General features: G+C 44.1%; 4 protein-coding genes across 4 annotated transcripts in view; 1 reads left to right on the top strand and 3 right to left on the bottom strand.

The window, feature by feature from the left end:
* Nucleotides 1-261: 261 nt before the first annotated feature.
* On the bottom strand, nt 262-3,172 carry LOC139224834 (required for excision 1-B domain-containing protein-like). The gene is made up of 5 exons (XM_070856144.1): nt 3,052-3,172; nt 2,505-2,587; nt 2,125-2,329; nt 925-1,013; nt 262-712 (listed from the first exon to the last, which is right to left on the bottom strand). The coding sequence occupies exons 1-5, from the start codon at nt 3,052-3,054 to the stop codon at nt 640-642; spliced, it is 453 nt and encodes a 150-aa protein (XP_070712245.1). The 5' UTR covers nt 3,055-3,172; the 3' UTR covers nt 262-639.
* Nucleotides 3,173-5,287: 2,115 nt separating this feature from the next.
* Nucleotides 5,288-7,740, top strand: LOC139224835 (protein FAM78B-like). The gene is made up of 2 exons (XM_070856145.1): nt 5,288-5,664; nt 7,218-7,740. The coding sequence occupies exons 1-2, from the start codon at nt 5,288-5,290 to the stop codon at nt 7,738-7,740; spliced, it is 900 nt and encodes a 299-aa protein (XP_070712246.1).
* Nucleotides 7,741-11,202: 3,462 nt separating this feature from the next.
* LOC139224826 (UDP-N-acetylglucosamine transporter-like) lies at nt 11,203-19,691 on the bottom strand. The gene is made up of 7 exons (XM_070856134.1): nt 19,481-19,691; nt 18,120-18,274; nt 17,859-17,981; nt 14,502-14,676; nt 13,249-13,367; nt 12,947-13,080; nt 11,203-12,841 (listed from the first exon to the last, which is right to left on the bottom strand). The coding sequence occupies exons 1-7, from the start codon at nt 19,668-19,670 to the stop codon at nt 12,751-12,753; spliced, it is 987 nt and encodes a 328-aa protein (XP_070712235.1). The 5' UTR covers nt 19,671-19,691; the 3' UTR covers nt 11,203-12,750.
* A 1,472-nt stretch (nt 19,692-21,163) lies between these two features.
* The window catches only part of LOC139224825 (neurogenic locus notch homolog protein 2-like), a 43,443-nt gene continuing 39,527 nt past the window's right edge, over nt 21,164-25,079 (bottom strand). Inside the window, exon 35 of the mRNA XM_070856133.1 lies at nt 21,164-24,746. Coding sequence (XP_070712234.1) covers nt 23,298-24,746 — 1,449 coding nt within the window. The 3' untranslated portion in view covers nt 21,164-23,297. The remainder of the gene's footprint in view (nt 24,747-25,079) is intronic.

The raw sequence follows: 25,079 nt of genomic DNA, 5'->3' as shown, positions 1-25,079 counted from the left end.
GTCATGCAGTTTAATTCACATTTTCCTAAAGTGCAGTTTAGCGTGTTGGTTGTATCAGTAGCTGAATGAGGCCTCACCATGTGTCAAATGTATATACATGTGTCATGTGTACTGTTTTCATACTGTTCATATTTTTGTAATTGCATATTTAAAGAATGTTTTTTTTTTGTCTAAGTTATATTATCTTACTGCACCAATAACAAAAACTTGTCCTGGAAAGTGTCCTTTATTATTTAAAAATACAATTCATTAAGTAAACAAAGGATGGATGAGCCTCCAAGAATTATTTAAGTGAGTATTTACACATCTCACCACAATATAAACACAAGTTTTCGTTCCTTTTTTTGCTGATGCGTGCACTAACATAAAGACCTGACTACAGATAGACACACACACACACACACACACACACACACACACACACACACACACACACACACACACACACACACACACAGAGCCGGGATGAGAAAAGCCCCCCTGGGTGGAATAAGACTGCAGCAGCGAGCAGGGTGGGGCCGGAGGGGGATCGATTCGTGCGGCTGAGGAGATGGAAGTTGCAGCAGAGCCGAGTCGATCTGTCAGCTCTGTTGTCTGCCGACGTGAGAGGGCGGCTGAGGGCCTCCTGGGAGTCACCTGTCAATCAGCCTCCTCAGAGTCATACTTAAAGTCCTGCATGATCTCACTCAGAGCCTCTTTGTTCTTGATGATCCTGGACAAGGATTGAGCCCAGAAAACACATTAGTTATTGTGCTGCAAACACTTGTGGACATCTTACGGTGGTAACAAAGGACGGTTTGTTAAATTAGGAGGAAACGGGAAGTTTTGCAGTTGACAGCAGGTTGTGAGTGAGTGAGTGAGTGAGTGAATGGGTCAGCAGGGAGCTAACGCAGTAAACGGAGGGGTGGTAATAGCTGCTCTTACTCGTGCTTGATCTCCTGAATCTTTTCTTGACAGCTTTCGTCCTCCGGGTGATCCTGGGCCCGCTGCCTGGCCAGCTGCAGCTTGGCCGTCTGTTGAGAAGGCACATCAGATAAGATTTATGCAAGCCATTCATCAGTGGAGGATGGAGGCGAGACAGAGGATGAACTCTAAGATAATAGGAGCTTTATGACGTTACTGGAAGAGAGGAAGTTGAGTTGATATTATAGAGGATTGTAAAACTTCATACAAAAGTGCAGCACATCACTTCTGAACACCAGATGTGGACCGTTCGAGCATGTGGGAAGCACCACAGCCTTCACAGTTTAACACCAGTCTGCCAAACCATTGTGAGCGTCACAGACAGACGGCAACTTTCATGTCACTGACTTGAAACAGAGCGGCTAATAAAACAGTGAATGGTTAGAAAGGAACTGAATTAGTGTTTGCTGTAGAGTCGGCACAAAAAGCCCCAAACAATCTGGTCAGACGCATCACATGTTTACTTAAAACGTTTGTGACTTGAGCTGCCAGATCAAAAAGAATCCTGAACACACCAGTGGTAAAACCTGTACTTGCATAAGACCTCTGCCTCCTGGTGGTGAAACAGTGGAACTGTATCAAACATTAAACAAAAAGCATGAACTTATTATGGGCTTGCGTAACAAGATATTTATGTGAAACATTATTAGTTATGGCAGATAAAGTGGATGTTTGAAACAGGAAGATTCCTGTGAAAGATTATAATACGATACTGATGTTTAATGAAAAATTAAGAGAAAGTTCATGTCCTTTAAAACATTGTCCTATCAGACAGATTTGGGAATTTATTTCTTTATTTACTTGGTTGGATTTGAATGCTTTCTTCTGCACTTAATCAATCCACTTTTAATTATGTCTCTTATTTATTGAGTTATCAATTTGTCTTTATCATTTAATCTTTCTATCTATCTACAAATATCAATATGTTAATCGCCTCACTACCACTTCCAACTTTCTTTAGCTTATCAGCACTAAGATGTTTTTGTGCACTTATCAATAGTTACATAGAGCGTACACTGCTGAAAAATAAAGGTGTCAGAGAAGGTAACATATCAAGTTCACAATCCCATAATATAGGCGATGTTAAAGCACATTTTCACTTATTATCACAGAAATGTTCCTTATCATGTCCACTGCTGCCTCTGGACTCTGTTTACCTACCAGTTCAAGTTTCTGCTTCTCTTTGGTCTGCAGCTTTTCAATGTGCTCAGAAAGGTCCAGTCTGTCAAACTCGTGGTGCAGCTTGCCCTTGATCTCCAGCACCTCCTTGGAGATGCCACAGAAGGCCTGCGTTATCTCATGGACCAGCTGCCTGTAGTGGTCGAAGTCATACTGGGGTCCTGTCCTCAAGTAGGCCTCATGTCCTCTGGAAGGCAGTCAGCAGCCAAAACAGCACCAAGAAGAACAGAGGCAGAAACTAATGATATGTGCATTCAGATTTCTATGTGCCTGAAATCAAGGACGATGATTGTGAACGCATGTGTGTGTAGTTATATGCAGTAATAAACAGTGTTGTGGGTCATTACTAGATCCAAACTTACTCCTCAAAGAGCCGATACGTCTCTACTCGCTCAGACTGAAGGTGATAAAACCTCTGGATCAGGGCTTTGAAGTCTGTAGAGACCTGCAGGGAGGAAATCACATATATTACAGTTTTGTATTTGATTGATATTTTTAAGTTTTGTTTTCAACTCAGTTGGATTTCAGTTAGTTTCCGGAGTGGGTTTGCTCATTTCAGTTTTTATTGTTTAAAATGTTCAGTAACTTATGACAGTTTCAGTATTAGTTTTATTTTCTATTATAACATGTGGTTTATTTGTTAGGTAGGTAAGCAGTTAAAGCTTTCATAACATGTGACTTATTAAGGACTAAACGATTCATCTACACAACGAAAATACAAGATTATCGATATAACTTTGAATAACTTTACATTTTCTGTCTCAGCCCGCTGACTCTGACAGAAAGGCTTCAGTAGCCAAGTTACCATTAGCTTAGCTTAGCTTAGCTTAGCTTAGCTAAGCTCATGTGGAGGTGTTAGTTTTGAGGCTCTTGGACATTAAACTGTTGTATTAAATGTCAGATACTCACCATGATAAGCTGTCGGATAATACTGCCGTTGAGTTACCACAGTTTATAACAGTAACATGTTTATATTTTAAAACCAAAGGACGTTGTTTCTCTTCTGCATGTGAATCAGCTGCCTGTCTGTCCGGATACACGGAAGTGACGAAGCTGCGCCGGCCACATGCTTGGTTTTCAAAATAAAAGTTCTCATACTACTTACAGTTTTTTCTGTGGCCTCCATTGATGAATACAGTTTCATGAATACAGTTGAAACATTCTTAGACTCTGTTTAAACTGGGTGTTTATTAGATTTAGCATTAAATAATTCAGGTTATAAGAGAGACAGCATTCACAATCTGCAGTCTGTGTATCACAATAAAACAAATCCAAACAAGGCTTCTCTTTGTCTGTAGATCTAAAGCAAAACTCATTATCTTACAGGCCTAGATCTGCACACTTAATAGCTCCTGCAAATAATATTTTTGTCTGTTGTAGCTACCCATGAATCATAAGGAGGAGAGCTGCTATATTTGTGCTATAAAGTCAAATATCAGTGAATGAAGCAAAGTGAAATGATGATGGTGCTTATCTGGTCTTCAAGTTCAAAATTCAAAATAATAAAAGTTGAAATCAAATATTATTTTATACACATATGTACAAATATTTTTAGGTGTTTATATTAACTAAGACGTGTGTTGGGTGCTGTTTGGCTGTAAAGTGCTGTTTATTCTGGTACTCGTGTAATGCAGTTCAAACACAGCCAACATTTGTCCAATAAAGTTATTTATTTTTACTTTTCATAACTCGTGTCACTGAGGGCAGGAAAGGCTCTGTAATTGGTCATGTCAGAGGTCATGGGTGTATCTGACCACCTGTAAATATGGAGAAGTCCTGTAATAACAGAACAGGATGAAGATTAACACACTGAGACTAAAGGTTCACCCGCTGAGGAAGACCATGCACTGGAACAGCTACGAATGTATCTGGTGGTGAGACTGAGGGTTTTATTTTGAAAAGCGTCATAATGCCACTGGCAGCTGACTGCCACCAACCAATCAAATGCTTCCCTGCACAATTAGAAATACCCCATCTCTTTCGATTTAACAACACATAGTGCATCATTAATATGCATCAGCAATAACACACGGAGGGATGTTTTATAAACACAAAACCAAGGCTTGGTGATTGTAGACAAAAGTCTTCTTTGTGTTTACGTGATTGGAAAGCATTATTCCAATATGGAGGAAAGAGGTCGCAAAGCTACTACTGTGCAGACTCGGGCCCTCCTACGCCTCCAGCCTCCCTCTGCCGCTCATTGGTCCATTCAGCATCTTCAGCACCACGCAGGCTGAACAGCGACACTCAGCCATGCAGCCTTCATCAAATGAGGATGCCGAGCGGCGGACGCTCTCCACACGGCTACTGTGACTCTGTTTATCTCTCTCTCTCTTTGCCCTAATGCCATTGTTTGATCAGTCTACGACAGATGCTGGCAACCGGTTCATTTACAGCTCATTTCCTTCCTCGTTTTGATCGGGACCAACCCGCCCGTGTCGTCTGACTCTGCAGGAGGAAGCTGATACCCTCCACCCCCCCACCCCCCCATCCTCTCCACCCCCACCCCCCGATCGCCGATGCTCGGACTCGCAGGTTCTGTTTTACTCACCGGGTTTCCCTCCCGTCGAGTCGACAGGCATGACGGACAGTGACGCCGCCGCTCCGCTTCCAGGCAGCAGCAGCATCCCATGTTCAGTGCCGCATCGACAAGCCTCGCCGCCCGACCACCGGGTCCCCCTGCCGGCGCCCCGGTGTCCGCCGGTCCCCCGACGCTTCTTGTGACATGACAGCTCGGGGAAGAAAGAAGAGGATCAAAGGTTACGGGCTGGGGTCCCAGCGGGAGCGCAGAGGGGTCGGATCCTTGAGGAGAGGGCAGGCGGAAACAGGCGGCTGTTTGAGCGGAGAGGATACAATCATAACTGTATGAAAATTTCATGTGATACTTTATTAATCCCTGCAGGGTGTTTCTCTTGTGGCTTGCAGCCTCCGGAGAGGTCAGATCTCGGGGTTAGCCACAGAGCTGCGCCCCCGGAGCAGGTTGATGTGCCCGCTCATGAGCAGGGCGGGTGCCTGCTGACACAGAGGGACTGAACCCGGATCCTAGGACGCAGCTGCCCCCCCTAACCCCTCTTGAAGCCTTACTGTGACTCTGACACGGGCCTGCGGCGTGGTAGCACCCACCTTTGCCTTACAGCTTCATCTGATGCACGGCCTCATAGTGTTGGTAGTGGTCGAGTCCCGGTCAGCAGTGCTGCTCCCCAGGCCTGTCAGGCTCTCTTGGCTGCTCCTGACCATCACCTTCACCTGCACAGCCATGGGCTGCATCCAGAGCATAGCCTGTAACAAGTCCCGCATCAAGCGAGAGAACATCGTGGTGTACGACCTGTCCGCCACCATCGACCACTGCCCCACTGTCATTGAGGAGAACTCGCCCATAGTGCTTCGGTACAAGACGCCCTATTTCAAAGCCTCGGCGCGGATTGTGATGCCCCCCATCCCGCGCAATGAGACATGGGTGGTGGGCTGGATCCAGGCGTGCACCCAGATGGAATTCTACAACACCTACGGAGACGTCGGCATGTGAGTTCACACCTCTGTCACCTGCGTCCTCGTGCACCCCGTGACGCGCCTCCACATACGAAGCGCAGTGTGTGCGTGCAGTGCGTGGCGGGTCTTTGCGTGCATGCTTGTACACTCTGTACAGTCCTAACGTGTTCGTGCTTGTGCATCACAGCGAGTTGAGCAGAGGAGCATTTGTGCACGCAGCAGGTTAACTGTGCTTGTCAGCCTCCTTCATTCAGACGCCCACCGACAGATTCTGTTCCTGTGACTTTGGCACCTAAATAGAAAAGCTGCTATTAAAGGAGCTAAACAACAGTTGATGCTCTCACACTCAAATTGTGCCCACGGAGACATGTCCTCCCCCACACCCCCACAACAAGCGCACACACAAACATTATCTGGAGGGCATATGCGAGGGGGTGTTTAATCCTGAGTGGGTGGGTGTAGGGGTGAGAGGATAAGACTTAGGGTGGCCTGTCATCAGATTGGTCATGAAAGCACAACAAATAGATTGAGAGGGGGGAGGGGGGCACCTGATGACATAAACTGTTAGAGCAGTTTTACTGAGATTAACTGAGCTGATGGTAATCCACTGACACTGAACCACTAAATATCACTTACAGGCGGCTATTGTGCCCTCATTGTGTCTGGATAAGGATTTTAGAGCCATGTTGGAATGATCTTGTTACGTTAAGACACATGATCATGACGACAGTAACACTTCAGCCAAATGTGAACCTCAACATTGTCACCTCGTCACCAAAATGTAAAACAAGTGGAAACTGTTGTCACTTCCAAACTGGCTGGCAGCCCATTTGTTGGTGTTTCTTGCTGCAGGAAAGCACACTATTGATCATTTTCTTCATTACTTGATCTGTCAGTCAAGTTTTCATTACACAATTTTGTCTGTAAAGTTTGAACAACTGATTCAAAATGACAAGGTGACATATTTGGGCTGCTTGACTTGGGAAAACAACAGTATTAAATTTACAGTGTCGCTGAAAAAGCAGCAAATCCACACACACACACACACACACACACACACGAGAAGCTGGAAACTCCAAATGTTTGGCCAGTAAATAACCTAAATGGTGAATCATATAATTTAATAATTACCAAAATAGTCCTATAACTTTCTGTTGATTGACTAATCAATGAATAGACAGTCTAAGCACTATTGGAAACATGATTTTTTTTTAAACATCAGCACTAATTATTTTAAATTACCAGTTAAGAAACTAACAAAATGGTGATTGTTCATCTATAGGCACAGCTACTGACAATATATAAGCATGTAAATGCAGTTCAAATGGGGAGAAAAATACAGATTGGGCCTTTAAAAAGCACCTTAGCAGCAGCTGACGATACTTCTGTTGACCTCCAGCCCTTTAAATTCCCACCTTGCTGCAGAGATGTAGAGGTGTACTTGTACTTGTTGGAGGAATCAGCTCATTGCTGGCTTTGGTGGCTTTTCATGGGTTTTGTTGATAGTCATTAACATGTGTCTATTACATGAATGGCACACCACTACCCAGAAATCTCCTGGTCTCATACTGTCTGTCTCCTCCCAGGTCAAGCTGGGAGCTGCCTCAGCTACGAGAAGGCTTGGTGAGGGCCATCAGCGACTCAGACGGTGTGAGCTACCCCTGGTACGGAAACACAACAGAGACAGTCACCATAGTGGGCCCCACCTCCAAGCCATCCCGCTTCATTGTCAGCATGAATGACAATTTTTACCCCAGCGTCACCTGGGCTGTGCCGGTCAGTGAATCCAACACACCCTTACTGACTAACATCAAAAGGGACCAGAGCTTCACCACCTGGCTAGTGGCGCTCAACACCACGTCCAGGGAAAAGATCCTGCTCCACACCATCAAGTGGAGGATGAGGGTCGACATCGCGGTGGATCCGTCCCTGCCTCTGGGCTCCAGGGCCAGGCTGGTGGGCCGGGTGCACCAGGACCAGCCGCGGGTGCTGACCCGCATGGAGCCCATCCCTCCCAACTCCATGGGGAGGCCCAACGCCAATGACGCCCAGGTTCTGATGTGGAGGCCGAGGAGAGGGCCTCCGCTTGTTGTCATACCACCCAAATAAAGCGTTCAGAGCATCTGATTGGCCGTCTGTTATCATGGCGGGCCATTTCTGCAGCTGACAGGATAATCAGAGGGAAAGACAGATAAAATGAAGATCTATAAACAGGCTGAGACTTCACCTGTCAATGGCACAAATTAGAGTTGCAGTGTTTTGCGTGTGAAATCTTGAGGGGACAACTGCCTTAATTCCCCACCGCTGCCTTTGACGATCCAGAAAGTATGTCGGTCTCTACTTCTGGTGCTGTTGAGCTGTTGGGTATCCAGGCCTTTACTCCAGCCCAGCACAACTGAGCAAAGCTAACTCTGAAAGTCTGCCATTAGTGCTGGGATGTAACGCAAACCTGTACTGTAGCTACTCAGGCCCAGAAAGAATTGACCAAGCCTAAATACAGACCCTGTTTAAAAAGGTTCTCAAGCCTTAATGATGACATGATGCTGGCCTGCTCTGTACTGTACAGTAAAGTGCTGTGTACGAGTGTAATCCAGGAGAGGTGTTACTGTTTATGTGTCATACAGGCCCAAGGAGGACAACACTGCTGCGGGGACAGAGAGAACTATAATATCTACTGAAATGCTACTGGAAGAGATGCTTTTAGAGGTGGTGTGAGTGTGGGTGTGAGGGCATATGTGTACGTGCTTGTGGTTGTGTGTTTTCTATAATGGAGCCCCAGATTTGGGTCCGGGCTTGCTGCTTTGTCACACCAGACTGCCTCACAAACACACATACACACTCACACACAAACACACCAGGGGCCTCATTTGTGCCACAGGGAGGGTCATTTTTCAAGATGATTTAGTAACAGATTGTCAACACACATGCATCCTCAGAGCTACTTTGCTTTTTTTTTTACATATCACAGAAAATGTAGAAATCACAACTGGATTTGATGATGTGCACACGATTTGTGCATCGAGGAGAATCTTAAATGAAGCCCTGCAGCGGGATTTTGTTTTTTAATTTTGTTTTTTTCACTCACAAATGGCCAGTTCATCCAAGCTGCAGAGCTTCTGCCTGCCTGCCTTTTGAAAGCCAGTGATGCCTGATGATGACAGCCTTCTACAGTAAAAACCAGATTATGTCTTTCTCGTGTCTCATCTAGTCAGAGTTGTGAGGCTAAGAAGCAAAGTTACTTTATTTTACAAGTAATAAAATGTGTCTGGCCTTCAGTGGCTGCAGCAGGACAAAGAGAGCTACACTAATGTCTATATCCAGTCAGTATACAGTAAAGTGTTTAAGAGCAAAGATTGTACTGAAAGAGAACTGTATTAATGCTAGAAGACTTAAATCAGTCCACCTAAATTACAAACACACAGCTTCCCACATACTTCTAGTGGTATCTAAATATGGAGATTGTTAGGATTTTACTTGTGCAAGTTTTGAAATATCTGATTAATATAAGATTTCTGCCTCCAAACCCACATAGTGGAGCTTTGAGACAAAGTGTCTACGGCCGTGCCAGCTGCTCCGTGAGGCTGCATGGAAACACAGCGGTGATTTAAGCTACACAAGAAATACAAAAGAACAATTCAATGTGCTGATGTTTAGGAGGTATAGATTTACCATGTTTATCGTCTTAGTTAAGCATGTTAACATTTGCTTATTAACACTAAGTCGTCTCCTCTTCTCCTAATCTCCTTTTTTGCAGGTAGTTGGTTATAAACCAAAGTAAGGGAACATTTTAAATTTGGATCTAATGATATTTATAGAGGAAAAGTCAGTTACGCTATTATTACTATCAGTTCCACTGTGGTGCTAGAGGAAAAGTCGAGGATTTACCAAAGTAATTAAGAGATATCATCTATAAATACCTGCACAGAATTTTGTGGCGGTCCATTGAATAATAGAGATATTTCATCCCCATCCTCAGAGCCATGCCAGAAAGACTTTACGATGGAAAAGATTTCTGGAAAATCATGTTGACATGTTGGTTTTTAATGTAATGTGTCAAAGCCTTGTGCGCCACAAGTGGCATTTCCTTCACCACCATTGTTTTGGGTGGAGGCAGAAATCTCGGGTACAGATATCTTAAAACATGCAAAAATAAAACTGAAACTATCTACATGTCTAGATGCTGATAGAAGTAAGAAAATGTGTTGTTTTTTCCTGGTAATTTGGGTGAACAGACACACAGTCTCTTGTGCCACTACGATCTTTTATAAAAATGTGTTTTTATGAAGATTCACGACTGAAAACCAGAGTGCAGTTTACAGAATATGAACTTTTATGAACAATCCTGTTGAATCTGAAAATGTTGCGTATTGTTTTGCAGGCAGGTCAACATGCTGTATTTCCTTTAACACACTCTCTCAGTGTGCCGGTGAAACAGGTCACGCCGAAGCGCTGAGTTGGTCTTAATGAGACAGAGATGAACAGACAGAGGATGTAACCACATTATGTTACCCATGCTGCTCATTATTCCTGGTGCAAACCGATCGAGCCTTCACACACACACATACACACCTCATGCAGGACGACACCAGAGCCGCGTTCACCGCAAGGAGTGCTCTGCCCGTGTAGTGCACGTCCTGCAACACACTCATCATTCGGAGGGCACGGGCCGTGGATATTTTAACAACATGCCTATCGTAGCCATGACACAGGAGCAGTTTGAGGCATGTGAGAGGCCACGCTGACAATCAGGGGGAACATCTAGAGCAGCACTTTTAAGTGGATAATCAAAGTGGGTGATCTTTACCCGTCTCTGACTCTATTCTGTGTAATGAGGCTTTTATAGGGTGAAAGAAAGCGGAAACCTTTTTGACACGTTGCCCCGATTAAAATGAAGTGTCAGCAAAAATATACTTTATACTTGACCACGAGGTCACACAGTCTGTGTGTATCAGGTCCTCAAGTGTCTTTAACTGTAACAGATGTGCCTGAGGACTCGAGGGTACAGCGGTACATGGCCCTTCACGGGGAGCTTGACTCGATAATTCCTACTTGTTCTGCTGATTGACTGGAAGCTACTGCAGTAATTGGTTTAAGCTGACTGGGTGATGGTGTTTTACAGTGTTATAATATGAAGGACATGAAACTCTGGTGTGTTACAGTCCTTTCTCTCAGACTGTCTGGCTTTTGCATGCAGTGTTTTTAAACTCATTAAAATAAATGCCAAAAATATCAAAGTGTGAATTTATTCATGTTATATAGTTTGCAGTTCTAAGGCAACTTGTCAAGTGTTAAATTAGATTAGAATAGAAAGTGGCTGGATGTGTAATTGTGCAAAGATGTATCTAGAATTAGACATCGGGGGGAATTCGGATTCAGACTCACTGCTACGATGGCTGTATGATGCAGGCTGCTGCAGTGTATTGTAGTCTGAGTTGGTGTAAATTTCATGAATCTAAAGTCAAGATGCCTTTTTGGTTTAGCAGTCCAATACATAAATGTGTGTCTTTTAGTGTAGAGAGGATCTAGGAGGAGATGCAGAGTGAAGTCAACACAAAAACACATTCAGAAAGGTTTAAAGGAAACATTTTTCTTTTATAAAAGATTCACATATCGGCAATTAAAATAATAAAGTTATTGATCATACCCGCTTTATCCCAAGTGGAAAAAAGTAGTTCCAGAAGAAAATCATCAGTCAAGTTGTACAGTCCAAGGTTACTTTCTATGTAAATAATACCTCACAGATGTCTGATGTGATGAATATCAAGTACCCAGTCAGTTCAGACTTCGCTGGGCTCCATTCAGAGACTTTTGATTAATTTGCCAAAAAAAAAAAAAAAATCAAATCAACAGAATATTGTTACACGAGCACAGGAGGACATAAGGAGCTGGATGTTTGTAATCAGTGGCTTTGAAAAGTCACGTAAACGCCTCGTCAATGAATAAGTTAAACAGACAGTTCATTTAGATTCATAGCTTACGATTTAAACGGTGCTATTATTTACACCCAAGGTTAATAGAATTTCAAGTTGTACAAAATCATCGTCACCACATAATCAACCCCTGTTTCAGCCTAGAACAGCATTTCTGTAGTATTTTGTTTATTATCCCCGGATTACTGTCAAATGATAAACTCCACCACAGACAGACAGACCGGAGTCATACAGAAGGACAGATCTGTCACTGAGTCACACTGTATACGTTATCAGAGATGTCCAAGTGACTATATGTTGCCTGGCAACAAAAGTTGTTGCCAAAAATAGCCGAACAAAACGCAACATAAGAGCCATCATTTAGAAAACAATACTAGTTATGGTCTCCGCAACTAACTGCTGAAGTCTAAAGGCTCTTGGTTCAATGACTTGCCTATTTTTTTGCCCCGAGTTGTGCCTCCCAGGCAGACAGGCCCCTAAAGCTGTGCACAAATCCCACGTTTACAGCAGGCTCTAACCCTAACCGTGGTCCTCAGCTAACCTTAACTGTGTGAGCTGGTAGTATTGTGCACAGCTTTAGAGTAAACAAGGCTCATTTTCAGGGAATAAATGGCCAAAATGTGCTTTCAAAGCAGTGCGGGCTTGTCACACTACATCTAAAGCGATGTGGTTTTGAAGAAGAATTACAGAGTCCTGCCTGTCTGCCTCTTTAGTCCTTTGCTATATAGGTGTGATTGATGTGGCAGTTACAGTGACTGGCAGTCAAACAGGTTCCTAATGAACACAATCAGTCGGTCCTGTCAAGAATCTCTCTCCAGATCTGCAGGTGTGGCAGCCAGGATTATCTCTCTACGGCGGTAATTATAGGACAAACACACAATCCTGTTTCGCCACAGTTGGTTACCCTTCTCAGCTGAGGCACTTCTGGTGTGTGAGCTCCATCACAGCTTTGTGCTTGCTTTTTGTTTAATAACCTTCTTTTCCCACTCCTCCTGTCCTCTGTTCCCAGCCTGCTTACCTCCTCTCTTCCTCCTCCTCCTCTGCTCCGTCTCTTCCTTTTTCCTCACCGCAATATATGATAAAGACCTTTCCCCTTCTTTTTCTCCAGCTCTCTGTCCTCCTTTCCCCTCCACGTCTTGACGCTTCAGCAGGACGTCCTGCTGCTGCCGTAGGGTCAGCCGTGAGTGTCCTACGCCCTGCTGGGGTTGGGGGAAGGCTTGCCTTCGTAGCCGTACAGGAAAGTGGCCACGATGACCAAAATGGCCCCCAGGAAGAACACGCTGTGGACGACAGCAGACAGCGCAGTCACCTGGAGGAACTGTGATTACGAGATAAAACGTTACAGAAGAAAGACAGACGGAGAAGTAGTAGATGGTTCCCCCTACCCAGTGGGGTCGAAGTCCTGCAGCCAGAAGTACGATATCAGAGTTGACAGGATGATGGAGAGCGACGTAGCAAAGCCCTTGAGGATGTTGTCTGCATACTTGATGACCGCTGCTATGACCAGACCACCCAGCGCCTGGAGAAACAACAAACACACAGGCGCAGATGGACGAAGGCACGACCTGCACAGACCGACAGGGAGTCTGATCCACGAAATTAAGAGACTGTTACCCCACAGGCTCGAAGAAAGTTACATTCAAGTTTTTGGGAAACACTGAATCAGTGGCAGTGGAGTGAGCCTTACCTGCAGCGCTACGACAGCCCAGGTGACTGTGTTGTATCCCTGAAACATTCCCGACTCCTTCACCCTCTCTCCGTCGTAGGCCAGCATCCCAAAGAGGCCAAACACCAGGCCAAACATCCCTGAAAAACAGAAATTCAGACGGTACCAAGACTGCTGCGTGTTCACACAGAATGCCTCTCCAAGAAATAGTCCGGCACGAAGCCACAACACCACAAACGGTTGTTTTTATACAGTTTAAGCAAACAAGATATAACTTGTTAATTAGTGAGTTTTAAAAAGCTGCTGGAAGTTGGACTTTGGACGAGCCAAGCTGGCTGCTCCCCCATTCCCAATCTTAATGCTAAAGTAAGCTAAGCTAGCATTAACCCTTTCCTGTCTCTAGCCTCAGAATTTCCACACAGATGTGAGCGTGGCATCAATCTTCTCATTTAACTCTCCTCAGCTATTCCTTTAATATCTTGCCACAGCATGTGCTCCAGCTACTTTACTTCTCTCCCTCTCTCTTCACTTACTTAATGAGGCTGTAACTAACAATTCTTTTCATTTTCAAAAAATATGTTTCCACTTATAAAAGAAAGCCTAAGGCGACATCTACAGATTGCCTCTTCTGTCAGATCAGCAGCTCAAAGCCCAAAAGTATCCACTTAACATATAAAATAGAGAAATGTCTGGCATTTTGCTTGTGAAATAACTTCAAATAATAACTAATAACAATTATTATTATCAAATTTCAAGTTAACAAATAATCATCTCAGCAGTAATTCCTATTTTCCCTCTTTTTACATTCTCTTGTATCACTTTTACAACTATAAAAAACAAACAAACTGCACAGCGTTTTCGTCACTGCTGTTGTTGCAGATCTAGGCTTTAACATTTAGTGTGAGTGAAAAAGCTCCAAGCCCACACCAGAAATCGCAGGAGACTTAACACATGCCTCACACGCTCCAGGGTAAAAATAAACTAGACAGGAACATTCATCTTAACAGAAACATATCGGAGGTAAAGAGCCCAGCTGGCTCTCTGTGCAGGGAAGAGAGGAAACTGTGCACAAACCAGCTCCCTTCAGAAACATGGAGGGAGCGCCTTTTTCAGTCTGTTCACAACAGCGTGTCACAACATTGTTCCTCCGTTGATGGATGGGCATTGATCAAATGTCGGAACCTTTAACATTACTTTCCGGCGCATTGAATTACATTTTATATGTAAGAATACTGTTTGCGACTGATTGATTCCACTGATCGATGAATACTGACCGAGCTGGATGTTGCGGACCCAGACACTTTGTTTGCTCTCCTTTAGGATCTTCTCAAAGTAGACACCAGCGAACCCACTGGAGCAGCACGCCACCAGAACCGCTGTCACGCCGACAAACTGGGAGCCTGTGGAGAGGGCCTCCTTCTCTGGGGCCACCGCGGACTCAGAGGGCCACTGCAAGCACCAGAGAAACAGATGGGTTATAATAAACCTCCACCTTGGAAGGTCATTCTTGACTTTGGACCCAGTAGTTTGACCAAAAAAAGAAATCTTAATTCAAGGTCCACCTTCTAGCTTTTCCCGTGCAACTGCATCCCATGGTTTTCCTCAGCAGATAGCTGAGCCGTCATCACATGACATGAGGATGACGTTTCACAAGCTACACCAGAAGTCGATCTACTAAAAGCAGACTCCATCCACTGAGGAAGACTGCAAGATGTAGTCCAAAAGCCAGTAAGTGGACCTTAAGTTAACAAAAGACCTAAACCTCTTGATTTAGAAGTTAAAATCTGAGCTAGCGCAAAACTTGAGAAAGAACATAAATATTCAGGAACAACCAAAACATCATACAAAGTGGGAATAAAGAAAAAGACTTTTATAGTCTGTTAAACTAGTAAAACATACACACACACACACAGATACGCTCGGCAAGAAATAGACCAGCACACAACTCTCTGTGAAACTTTTATGTATGAATTAAACAAAGAAGATTTTACGTTTAAGCTGGTGCGCGTTAGAAGTGCTGGTAGGTGGATTCATTACATTTGGACAGAGCATGGCTAACGGTTTTCCGTGGCATCAGCTTTTGTGCTAAGCTAAGCTAAGACAAGCCTCTGCTGGCTGTACCCTAATATTTAAGGCACATATATGAGAACGGGATTGATTTTCTTATTTAGCTCTCTGCAAGAAAGTGAATAAGTGCACTTTACACAATGTCAAACTATTTTTTTAAGTACAGAGAAAGGAACAAGCATGACACAACTACTGAGTCAGTAAAGAGGACGCAAAACAGAACTAATGTCAAGTGCTCAAACTGCCAAAAAGCAGTTCCTATCATAAAACTTTGTGTATATAATGTGTTTAAGATCAAATAAAACCAAAGTCTGAATATTCATACGCTGCTGTTTAATGGTTCACAATCACACTCTAATTTCCCTCTGAATCCAAGGATCTCTGTACCTGAAATTCACACAAGGGCATCGTCACGACTTTGCCGAGTTGTAAAAATGCTGCAGAGTGTGAGTTTCTGTATTATGTGCTGCAGTAAGCAGGAAAATGTGTGTTCATGCAAAAAGAAAAAGACAAAAAAAGAAAAGATGATGATCTCTGGTTGTGCAAAGTAAGAGAAGTATTGTAGCTTCTGCACTTTTCCTCTAGATAAAAGCACAAAATGTCAGAACAAGTCGGAGTCCTTGTTTGATAAAGATCACTTCAGTAATTGGACCAAGATGCCGTGTGCCTTCCACCTCTGTAACTACTCCGAAACAAACCCTGCTGGGTGAGAACTAACGGTATAAAACTTGAAAATGAACAGTGAAAACGAGGAGTTGTATTAATGAAAAACAAGCCAATTATTTTCGTAGCAGAAGCATGCTGGCTGTTTAGCTCACTGATTTGTTCGTAGGTGTTTGCAAATATAATAGCTGCTATGGCTGCGTGTTAACCTCACACCTGACGTGATGATCTGTTATTTGAACCTTGTGGAGGTGTCATGGACAAAGCACTGTCACACAGTCTGGTTACACTGGGACCAGTTTGGGACGGAGTGTTTCTATCTGTCTGATCCTGTAGACACATCGAGGTGCGTCTCCATGTCCTCCTCTTCCTCCTCCACTGTGCTTCAGCCAGCATTAAGATCACATCAGGAGTAACACTGACTGACTGCCATTCTCTTTGTTTTGCCAAAAAGGAGTAGGAGGTGATATCACAACAGTCAACACTTCATCGTTCATCAGCACAATCCCTCGTAACCACTGGCTGCCAGTGCTTATTTTAATGCTCCAGTTCAGGCCTCATTATTTTCTTTTATTTATTTAACCTTTAGAAAACCACACAGCTCCCGCAGAGAATAAGAGTCTCTTTTCTTTATCTGGCCATTAGAAGACATTAGAGATCCCCCAATAATTAAAACAGAAAATAGGCAAACTTCCATAACACAGCTGAGTAAATGTTTGATTAGACAAAGTGACACCTGACAACACCAACAATTAAGAGTCTCTGTTTCCAGATTCTGCACAGACATAAAAAGTAACCTGAGCTCGACCTGAGGTAGAGGGAGCATGCTGACAATTCTCTCATGAAATCTGTGTGTGGTGCGATCGGGCCACATACTAAACACACCAAACGAGGGAGCCGGCTGCGATTTCACTGCATGAGCCTATTTAGTCTGCTGAATGTGATCAATTCTCCACAAATCTACCCTGGTTTCCTACTTCACAGTCAACAATCAGACAGAATGCTTCCACTAGCAAGCTCTGGAAACAGCTGAAAGTGCGGCGGGGAATGAATTATTTGCTTATGGATGAGCCGTCTAGTGAAGGAGCCGATTCATCAGTGGTTTACTGAACAAATCGCCTCCCTGAAACTAGTAAACACCCTCTATTCAAACATGGCTGCTCTGGGTGAGATACACCACTTGAAAACTGGTATAAAGTGTAAAAATCTTCATGTGACTCAAGTAATGAACAAGACAACAAAATGTGCCATTCAGCCTGATTATCAGGCCAGTGGAAAACGCCCCCAATCGTTATTTTATCGTTATTATCAATCGTTATTCTATGAAACATCCAAGGAAAATGGTGACAAAATGCCCATTACAGCTTCCCAGAACATCCCAGACATCTTCAAATGTTATGCCTCAATCGACCAACAGTGCGAAACCCAAAGATATTCAGTTTACAATGAATGAATGAATGAATTAGTCATTTCACAGTGTTGAAATGACTAAAAGGGTTAATATCCTGTCACATGAGCTGAACATGCAGGTTAGTTTAACTGGTGACTTTAAATAGCCCGTAGGTGTGAGTGTGAGTGTGAATGGTTGTCAGTCTCATAGCTGCCAGATCTTATTTTCAGCTGCGGTAGAGATTTCTTGTCTCCAATCAACTATAAAGACCATCGACTATACCAAGGCTGCGCCGGCCCTCGTTCATACCAACTCGTTTACAAGGACTTTCACTCTGATTATTGGTGGAATAAAAGGCTCTTTTTAAAGGCAGCTACTCATACAAACACTCAGGCGTGTCTATGTGCTCATAAAGAGACACCACAGGGAGGATGTCCTGTGGCTGACGTCTACAAACAGTGAACAGCGTGATTTACATTTCTACAAGTGGTGAACTGAAGCTGTACCGAACCTGCACAAGAGCCACTCCGGCCATGAGGATCAGCAGTGAGAGCCACTGGTAGACGCCCAGCCTGCGGCCCAGCATGGACACCGAGAACAGAGCGGTGGTGAGGATCTTCAGCTGGTACGTCACCTGGCGGAGACAAAGTGGGAAAACTGTAAAAGACGCAACTGTGTCAAGACACATCAGCTCCTGTGAGTGTTACACTGAGTCACGCTGTGAGTAAACATATTCACACAGCCTCCACACCCAGCCTGCCCTCTGACGTACCTGGTAGGTGGCTGCGTCCAGGTTGGACAAGGCGACGTACAGCAGGTTGTTCTGCAGAGTGTAGATCCCCGAGGGGATCGCCAGCTTCAACGTTTCTATTGGTTTGTGGACAATTTCCTGACGCAGGACGCTGTTCAGAGCTCGCATGCTGTAACCTGAGGAGCACAAACAAAACGCCAGACATGTAGAAGTTAAATCTGGGATTACGTCTGCTAGTCTGTAAAGTTAGCAGTGGATTTTGTTTGCAGTGTCTTTATAAGTGGGATCATTTGTGCAAGATCTGACCATACAGACGACGGAGCGGTGCTGTGTTTGTGAAGTTTCCACTTGGCTTTCTGGTTTTACTGATGATTCAGAAAACCCACTTGTTTCTGTACTTTATTTTAAGTCTGTACTTTATTTTAAGTTCTGTACTTTATTCTAAGTCTGTACTTTATTCTAAGTATTTTTGCACACATGTAAATATATTTATATTTAGCAATAGTAGTTTATATTTATATGTTTTATATTCTATTCTATCCTCTTCTTTTTCACTCTTTGGCATTCAGTGCGGATGGCAAAGTAAGATTTTCATTGTACAGGGAAACCCGTTTCTACACTGCACACATGACAATAAACACTTTGAATCTTGTTTTACATCCGTCAATAGGACGGGTGTAAGACAAGCGCAACCTGACAAACCTGAGTAAAGGGAGCTTCTCCAACTACAGTATGTGGGGTATTTTAGTCAGCCAGGTATTGATTGTTGAACCTCTGAAGCATTTTGGTAATGTAAACATGCAGCACTGTCAAATACATAAAGCTGCCACTTTTTTTTTTTTTTTTTTAATTAATTACAGTTTGAATACAGGCAATTTTAGACAGAAATATTTCTCCAAGAAAACTCAGCTCATTGTATCAACACTATTTTTTAGAAATAAAATTATATTAAACCCCAGTTTTTAGCGTTTCACCATCCTCAAGCTTGTTATATTTTATTATACACATTAGTAATACTCTACTCTCAATATCAGTACTCTATTGCACCAGATCAAAATCAAAGTATTTTTCATAGTTAGGGCTAAAACAATAAGTCAGTTGATTCAGTGAAACAACTTAATCAAAAACTGTTTTTATATTTCCATGATCATTTCTGTCTTGACTGAGCAAAAAAGGACAAACATAAGTTCAAATGTGAGGTTTTGCTACTTTTCCTCTGGCAGTCAGAAGGCATCACCTGGTGCTCTAGAAGATTATCATGTCTGACATTTCATGGGCCTCACAATGAGTAAACGAATCAATAAAATCCAATAAATCAATCAGAAATATGATATACTGGTTAGGCTCAGTGGCAGCCCTGCCCTGTGTCCGGATGCACTCACTGTGCTCCTTGAAGACGAGCAGCACACAGGTGAGGATCTTCATGACCTCGGCCACCACCACCGCTGAGGAGGCCAGGTACCGCGGGCCCTCGGCCTGCAGGGTGCGGGAGTACCGCATGGTGAGCACCAGGGAGGTGGTCTGGAACACCAGCACCCCCAGAGAGAGGTACTTCAGCCGGGACGAGGCCATGGCCACGGGTCGGTGGGAGGCTGGACACGGAGCAGAGGAGAGGCGAAAGACACGGTGCGAGCAGTTCGACTTGTTGTTACCACAGAGAGGCTTTTAGGGGCAGAAAGAGGTTATTACTCACAGAGCAAACAGTGGGGAGAGGAGAGGAGAGGAGGGGAGAGGAGGGGAGAGGAGAGGAGAGGAGAGGAGGGGAGAGGAGGGGAGAGGAGAGGAGAGGGCGCCGACAGACTGAGACTCTCACCTTTCTGCCTTCAATGGCGCTTAAAAAGCAACTTCACCGACGGAGATATTCGTCTCCACATAAAATAAGTCCAATCCCCGAGTCCCGCCAGTCCCCAGCAGCTCTCGGACCAGGTACTGGAGGCTCGACCCAGCTGTCAAAACAGCAGCAACAGCTTCAAGTCCTGGCGTCCATTGACCCGCACTGGTTGTGAAGCGCCGGCCCGGTGTCTGCTCAGGGTTTCCGGCCCGGCTGTCCCATCCTCAGGGGTCACCGCGGGTCAACTAACAGTCAGGGGAAAGAGGAAATAATGCCGAGAAAGTCTACAGAAGAAAACAAATCTCATGCATGTAAAATCCTGGCGGACTTCCGTGTACAGACTTCTTGCTCGTCTCTGGATTGTGGCTTCCTGTTTGAAGCAGCGCCCCCTGCTGGACTGACAACAGGCTGCACCACCCGGGCTCATTTTAAACCTTCTTTAAACATTTTAAACATCTGTGTTTTCTCCTCATAGTGGAATAATAAAGGGGTATAATTATTACACATTCATGCCCAAAGTCACACCAAATATATACATGTATTCTTTTGTGGAAACAGTTCTTTGGCCATCCAGTAACAAACAAAGCATCTCTATGAGTCAAACCACTAGATTTAAATATGTTTAATGAAAAAGCCTCTCAGTGTGTTTCTTTACTTTGCTGTAGTAATGTGTTTTTTCCTTGTTATTATTTAGTATTATCAATATCTTAGCATGCTGTCCATGACATTAGCTGTGCTGAATGGTAAAGCACCCAAATATTTAATTTAAACATTTTGACCATTCAATTTATGTCAGGCTGATAGAAACTGCTGACTTTGACTTTGGTGATGAGTAAATAATATTGCAAAGATCATTTCAGATATACAAACAGTGCTTCTATAAGCCTATATCAGGCACAATGGAAAAGAAAATGTTACAAAAATGTAATAAATATATAGTCTTTAGGTAAATCCAAAGCCCTGAAGGGCAAATCCTAGTTAGTTGGGTATTTTTCAGTAAAATACATCCTGTGATGATCCTTTAAAACTATACTTATCTATGAGCTGTGTACCCTGACGTTGCACTTGCTGTCCTGAAGTTTTTGTACTTTCAAAATACATCATATTTCCAAGGACTGAGCGCTCTTTGAGCAGTCTGATGAAAAATAAATCTGTGTGCCTGTGTCACACTTTAATTCTCTATGTGAAAACGACAAAAGCAACGCATGTTTCAAAAAAGACATGAGTGCAAAACTCTATGAAGATCTGGGCTTTATTTCAGGAAGCACATTTGGTTGATCATTTGGTTTTATCTTTGCGACAGACAACTTATTTTATCATCAGTTTTAGTTCTTCTACCGTAAACAAACATGGTGACAACTACTTCATATGGCATGTATATTATACGCTATTTGGTTAACAGAGGAAAGTACGATAAAAAACATTTTATATACAGAACAAAGACATGTGGGCGAGCATATGAACGTGAACTGACTTGTACCATTCTTAATGAAAAAGAGGGACTGACAACTCGATGAACAGCACTTTTGGTGTTTTGTGAAACTGCGGGGATATCACAGGTACAGAGAAAAAGGCCCTGAAGTGTCAGGTACTCTAGGTAATATTGAGGAAATGTGAATCATCTGGTTTGTTCACACACACACACACACACACTTGCAGTAGTTATTAAAACCAAAACAACATTTCTTGGTATCGGATGTGTGTGCTGAAACAAGGGGAACGACTCACAAAATATGTGGACAAAAATTTTTGGCAGAAAAAAAAAAAAGAATTTGGTCTTAGAGACACTGATGTTCCTTTTTGGAGTTTGAAAAATAAACCAATGAATGACGGCCTGTGATTACAGAGCAGCCACACAAAGCTACAATCAACATTACAAACTTTACAAAGGAAGATATAAAATACTTTATTAAACCTAACTCACCTCCAGACTTGGTTTCTGAATCATGCCGAATAAAAAAAGGTGCACAGATATACTGATTGTTGTTAAGCAAAAGGCAAAACTGGTTAAATGATTTTGGAAGAGAAAACGTTTAGCAAGAGGCACTTTGAAAGGTAAAAACATGAACCTCTGTAACATTCAGAATCATTCAAGAAGTGCGATCAGAATTCTTATTAAAAAAAACAAAAAACAGAAACAGACATTTTAAAAAAGTCGACATGTCTTTGCCAAATCGAGCTCAGTAACAATAAGCAGAATGTCCTGTCAGACTATGTACATTTCATCATACAACATACTAAAACTAATGTATGTATTTGCATAAAGTTTGTCAAGCTTCTGAATGAATCCCTCAACAACTCATGGAGTATAGTGGCAAGGCGTGATGTAACTGCATCCAGACAAAGTCTCATTTGGTTTTCAAATCAACTCTTTTGTATATTTGTAACAGTAACAGGCTTCAAAAACATGGTTAACACACGGTGTTCTCACTGCATCTACAGCATGCAAATACAAACTGCACTTAGTGAACCCTCGTCTGCGTTCAGGTAATATCTGATGGGAAATACTAATCTATCAACTGTAATCAATGCAGTACATTTACAAGTGTAGAGCCATTCAGTAACAAGATGCATCTGTGTGCATTTCTATATAAACTGTAATTTTCTTGATGTTTGTCTTTCTAGTCATGCAACAGCATTTTATAAAATTCCCCCTTTAGCACATAAAAAAATACAATGCATGAATAAAAAAACAGTGAGGCAACAACTAGGTCGTTTTGCTGGATTAAAGCATCAACTGAACGTGACTCATCGTGATAAAAAAAGTAGAGTGAATGGTTTCAACAAGGAGTTAGTATTGGCAGGCTTATCACATTAAAAACATCAAATAAGGATATCATATAGCAGAATGAAATAACAATGTCCTCCAAAAGAGACAGACGGTCTCCTCCATGCTTCAGTGTCCATCTCTACAGTCCGTTTTCTAGCCGGCTGCCACCTGGTCGGCAATTCCTCGATGATCCCTCAATAAACAGTTTGTGTTTGAGTGACAAAAGGCAAAAAGTTAAGTCTTGACTCAGCCAACAGAGAGCAGACGATGCTCAGCTGGGATCGAAGGAACTACATGGACAACTGATTTTAGCTTGTGGCAGGCAGCTAACTCCACGCGGTTTTTTTTTGTTTTTTTGGTATTGAGAACTTTTGATTTCTAGCTGATAATACTCGACATTTTTGAAACTATACACAGTCTTCTTAAGTGCAAAGAGGAGAAGAAAAGGTAGAAGGAGAGGTGGCTGATTATTATAACGAAGAACAAACAGAGAGAATTAACGAGCGATGTGAGAAAAGCTTTGAATGAGTTACTATGTGTTGTTATTTAACTACACAGAATCCCAAAGTCAGTCTGTCCGTGCTTTCCCCCAGCCGGCCTACGCAAACACCTGCATGTTTCCCAGCTGAGACTGTTGAGAGGCCTGCTGCATCTGTTGCGACTGCGGCTGCAGCTGGACCTGCTCTGGAATGTGTGTGTGGTGTGAAGACGGCAGTGCGTGGTGGGGGTTCCCCAGAGGGGTGGGGCTGGTGGTGACGTCAGACCAGTCCGAGTTGGAGTGTGGCGAAGAGGACGACCAAGGGTCTGGGGACTCGGGTGAAGGGGTGAGGTACGGGTGCTCGCTGGGTGGGTGGGCGGAGTGGCCGGGGGTGGTGCCCTCTGAGCCGGTGGTGGTGTAACTGTGCTGTGAGGGGGGTGTGGGGTACTTATCCACGGGGCTCTGCATAGGCGGATAGGAGGGCAGAGGCCGAGACTGGCCCTCGATTCCACCGTGGCCTCCATGGCTGACGGTGTGGGGGTGCTGCAGGGTGTGCGAGAGCCCGTGCGCCATGGTCATCTGCTCAGGCATCTGGTACATCATACTCTGGGAGCAGTGGAGGTGTCCTGGCCCCTGCTGGGAGTGACCCTGGTTCTGGTTCTGCCCCTGGGACTGTGTGACCTGTACCTGCCCTGGCTGAGGCTGCTTCAGTATGGCCTGGCCGCCAGGGGCCATCATCTGGAACGTGACGATAGGCGGCAGCTGCTCCCTGCTCATGGTGACATTCATGGGAGTCAGCATCGGACCCTGGCTGTGGTGTTGGCCCATGCCAGGGTGAGACCCCCCCATCTGGTGCGGGACGAGGCCAAACATGTGGCCACTGTAGCCGTGCTTGGTCATGCCCACCCAGCCTTGTGGCTGCCCCAGCATGTGGCTGACGGGGGGCAGCATTTGTCTGGAGGTCGGACTGCTCAGGAGGGGAGGTGAGTTTGCTGTGGTGGAGACGGTGCCGGATACGTCGCCTGTGTATGAGTGTGGTGATTCCAGGGAGTCAACGGGTGACATGGTGACAGAGCTCTCTGGAAGTCCTCCTGCTGCCTTGACGCCGTTGGCACTCCCTCCTCCTGTACCTCCTCCACTTCCTCCTCCGACTGCTGCACCCACGCCCGGCCCCTCTCCTCCAGCAGGCTTCTTTCTTCTCTTCGCCTTCATGTCTTTCAGCTCCTTAGCTCCCCCTCCAACACCTCCCACCTTGGCTCCACCTCCGCCCCTCCTGCTCTTCTTCCCCTGCGGCCCGGGCCGCATGCCCATGAAGCCTGCTCCATTGGCTCCACACATAACAGAGGAGTTTCCTCCTCCGCCCATGTGGTTGGGCCCATTGTGTGGGCTGTGAACCAAATTATACTGGTCAAGCAGACGCACTATGTCATGATGCATGCGCTCTTGAGCGGTATCGCGGGGCAGCCGATCCAGATGATCAGTAATGTCACGGTTGGAGTAGTGGTCAAGGAGGACCTGAGCCGCCTCAAAACTGCCCTCTCTGGCTGCAAGAAACAGCGGCGTCTCCTCCTGAAGGAATCACAGCAAATGATTATTAGGCAACTGTGTATAACACATAGTGTCAAGTGCCAATTATCACATTAGACAAATGTTGAATTTTTCACACACTTTAGTTAGGTACAGCAATGGAAAGTGACAAAGTAGACATTACAATACTATGATTGTATACTGTATATTTTTTAGATTTGTGCAGGTTTGTAAGATGTGCAACTCAACTTCACTTTTACTTAAGACTTTTTCCAGTCCCTTTAATTTGACTGTTTCAACTTGAATTTGTATCACTGTTTCACCACTGCACATACAGTATTCATAAGTTGTACACAAACTAAGCAACAATGGTTT

Source organism: Pempheris klunzingeri, unplaced genomic scaffold (genome assembly GCF_042242105.1).
Source record: "Pempheris klunzingeri isolate RE-2024b unplaced genomic scaffold, fPemKlu1.hap1 Scaffold_63, whole genome shotgun sequence".
Lineage (NCBI taxonomy): Eukaryota > Metazoa > Chordata > Actinopteri > Acropomatiformes > Pempheridae > Pempheris > Pempheris klunzingeri.
Note: the sequence above shows the minus strand (reverse complement) of the source record. Positions and strands in the feature narration are given on the sequence as shown.

What these genes read in the sequence shown, in the direction of transcription:
- LOC139224834 (XM_070856144.1), bottom strand. An exon ending in ACGTATCGGCTCTTTGAGGA is followed by an intron (nt 2,330 to 2,504) that starts GTAAGTTTGGAT and finishes ACTGCCTTCCAG; the next exon opens with AGGACATGAGGCCTACTTGA. An exon ending in AGAAGCAGAAACTTGAACTG is followed by an intron (nt 1,014 to 2,124) that starts GTAGGTAAACAG and finishes CCTTCTCAACAG; the next exon opens with ACGGCCAAGCTGCAGCTGGC.
- LOC139224835 (XM_070856145.1), top strand. Translation starts at nt 5,288, where the DNA reads ATGCACGGCCTCATAGTGTTGGTAGTGGTCGAGTCCCGGTCAGCAGTG. An exon ending in ACCTACGGAGACGTCGGCAT is followed by an intron (nt 5,665 to 7,217) that starts GTGAGTTCACAC and finishes GTCTCCTCCCAG; the next exon opens with GTCAAGCTGGGAGCTGCCTC.
- LOC139224826 (XM_070856134.1), bottom strand. Translation starts at nt 19,670, where the DNA reads ATGGCCTCGTCCCGGCTGAAGTACCTCTCTCTGGGGGTGCTGGTGTTC. An exon ending in CCGGAGTGGCTCTTGTGCAG is followed by an intron (nt 14,677 to 17,858) that starts GTTCGGTACAGC and finishes TGGTGCTTGCAG; the next exon opens with TGGCCCTCTGAGTCCGCGGT. An exon ending in CAGGACTTCGACCCCACTGG is followed by an intron (nt 12,842 to 12,946) that starts GTAGGGGGAACC and finishes TGTCGTCCACAG; the next exon opens with CGTGTTCTTCCTGGGGGCCA.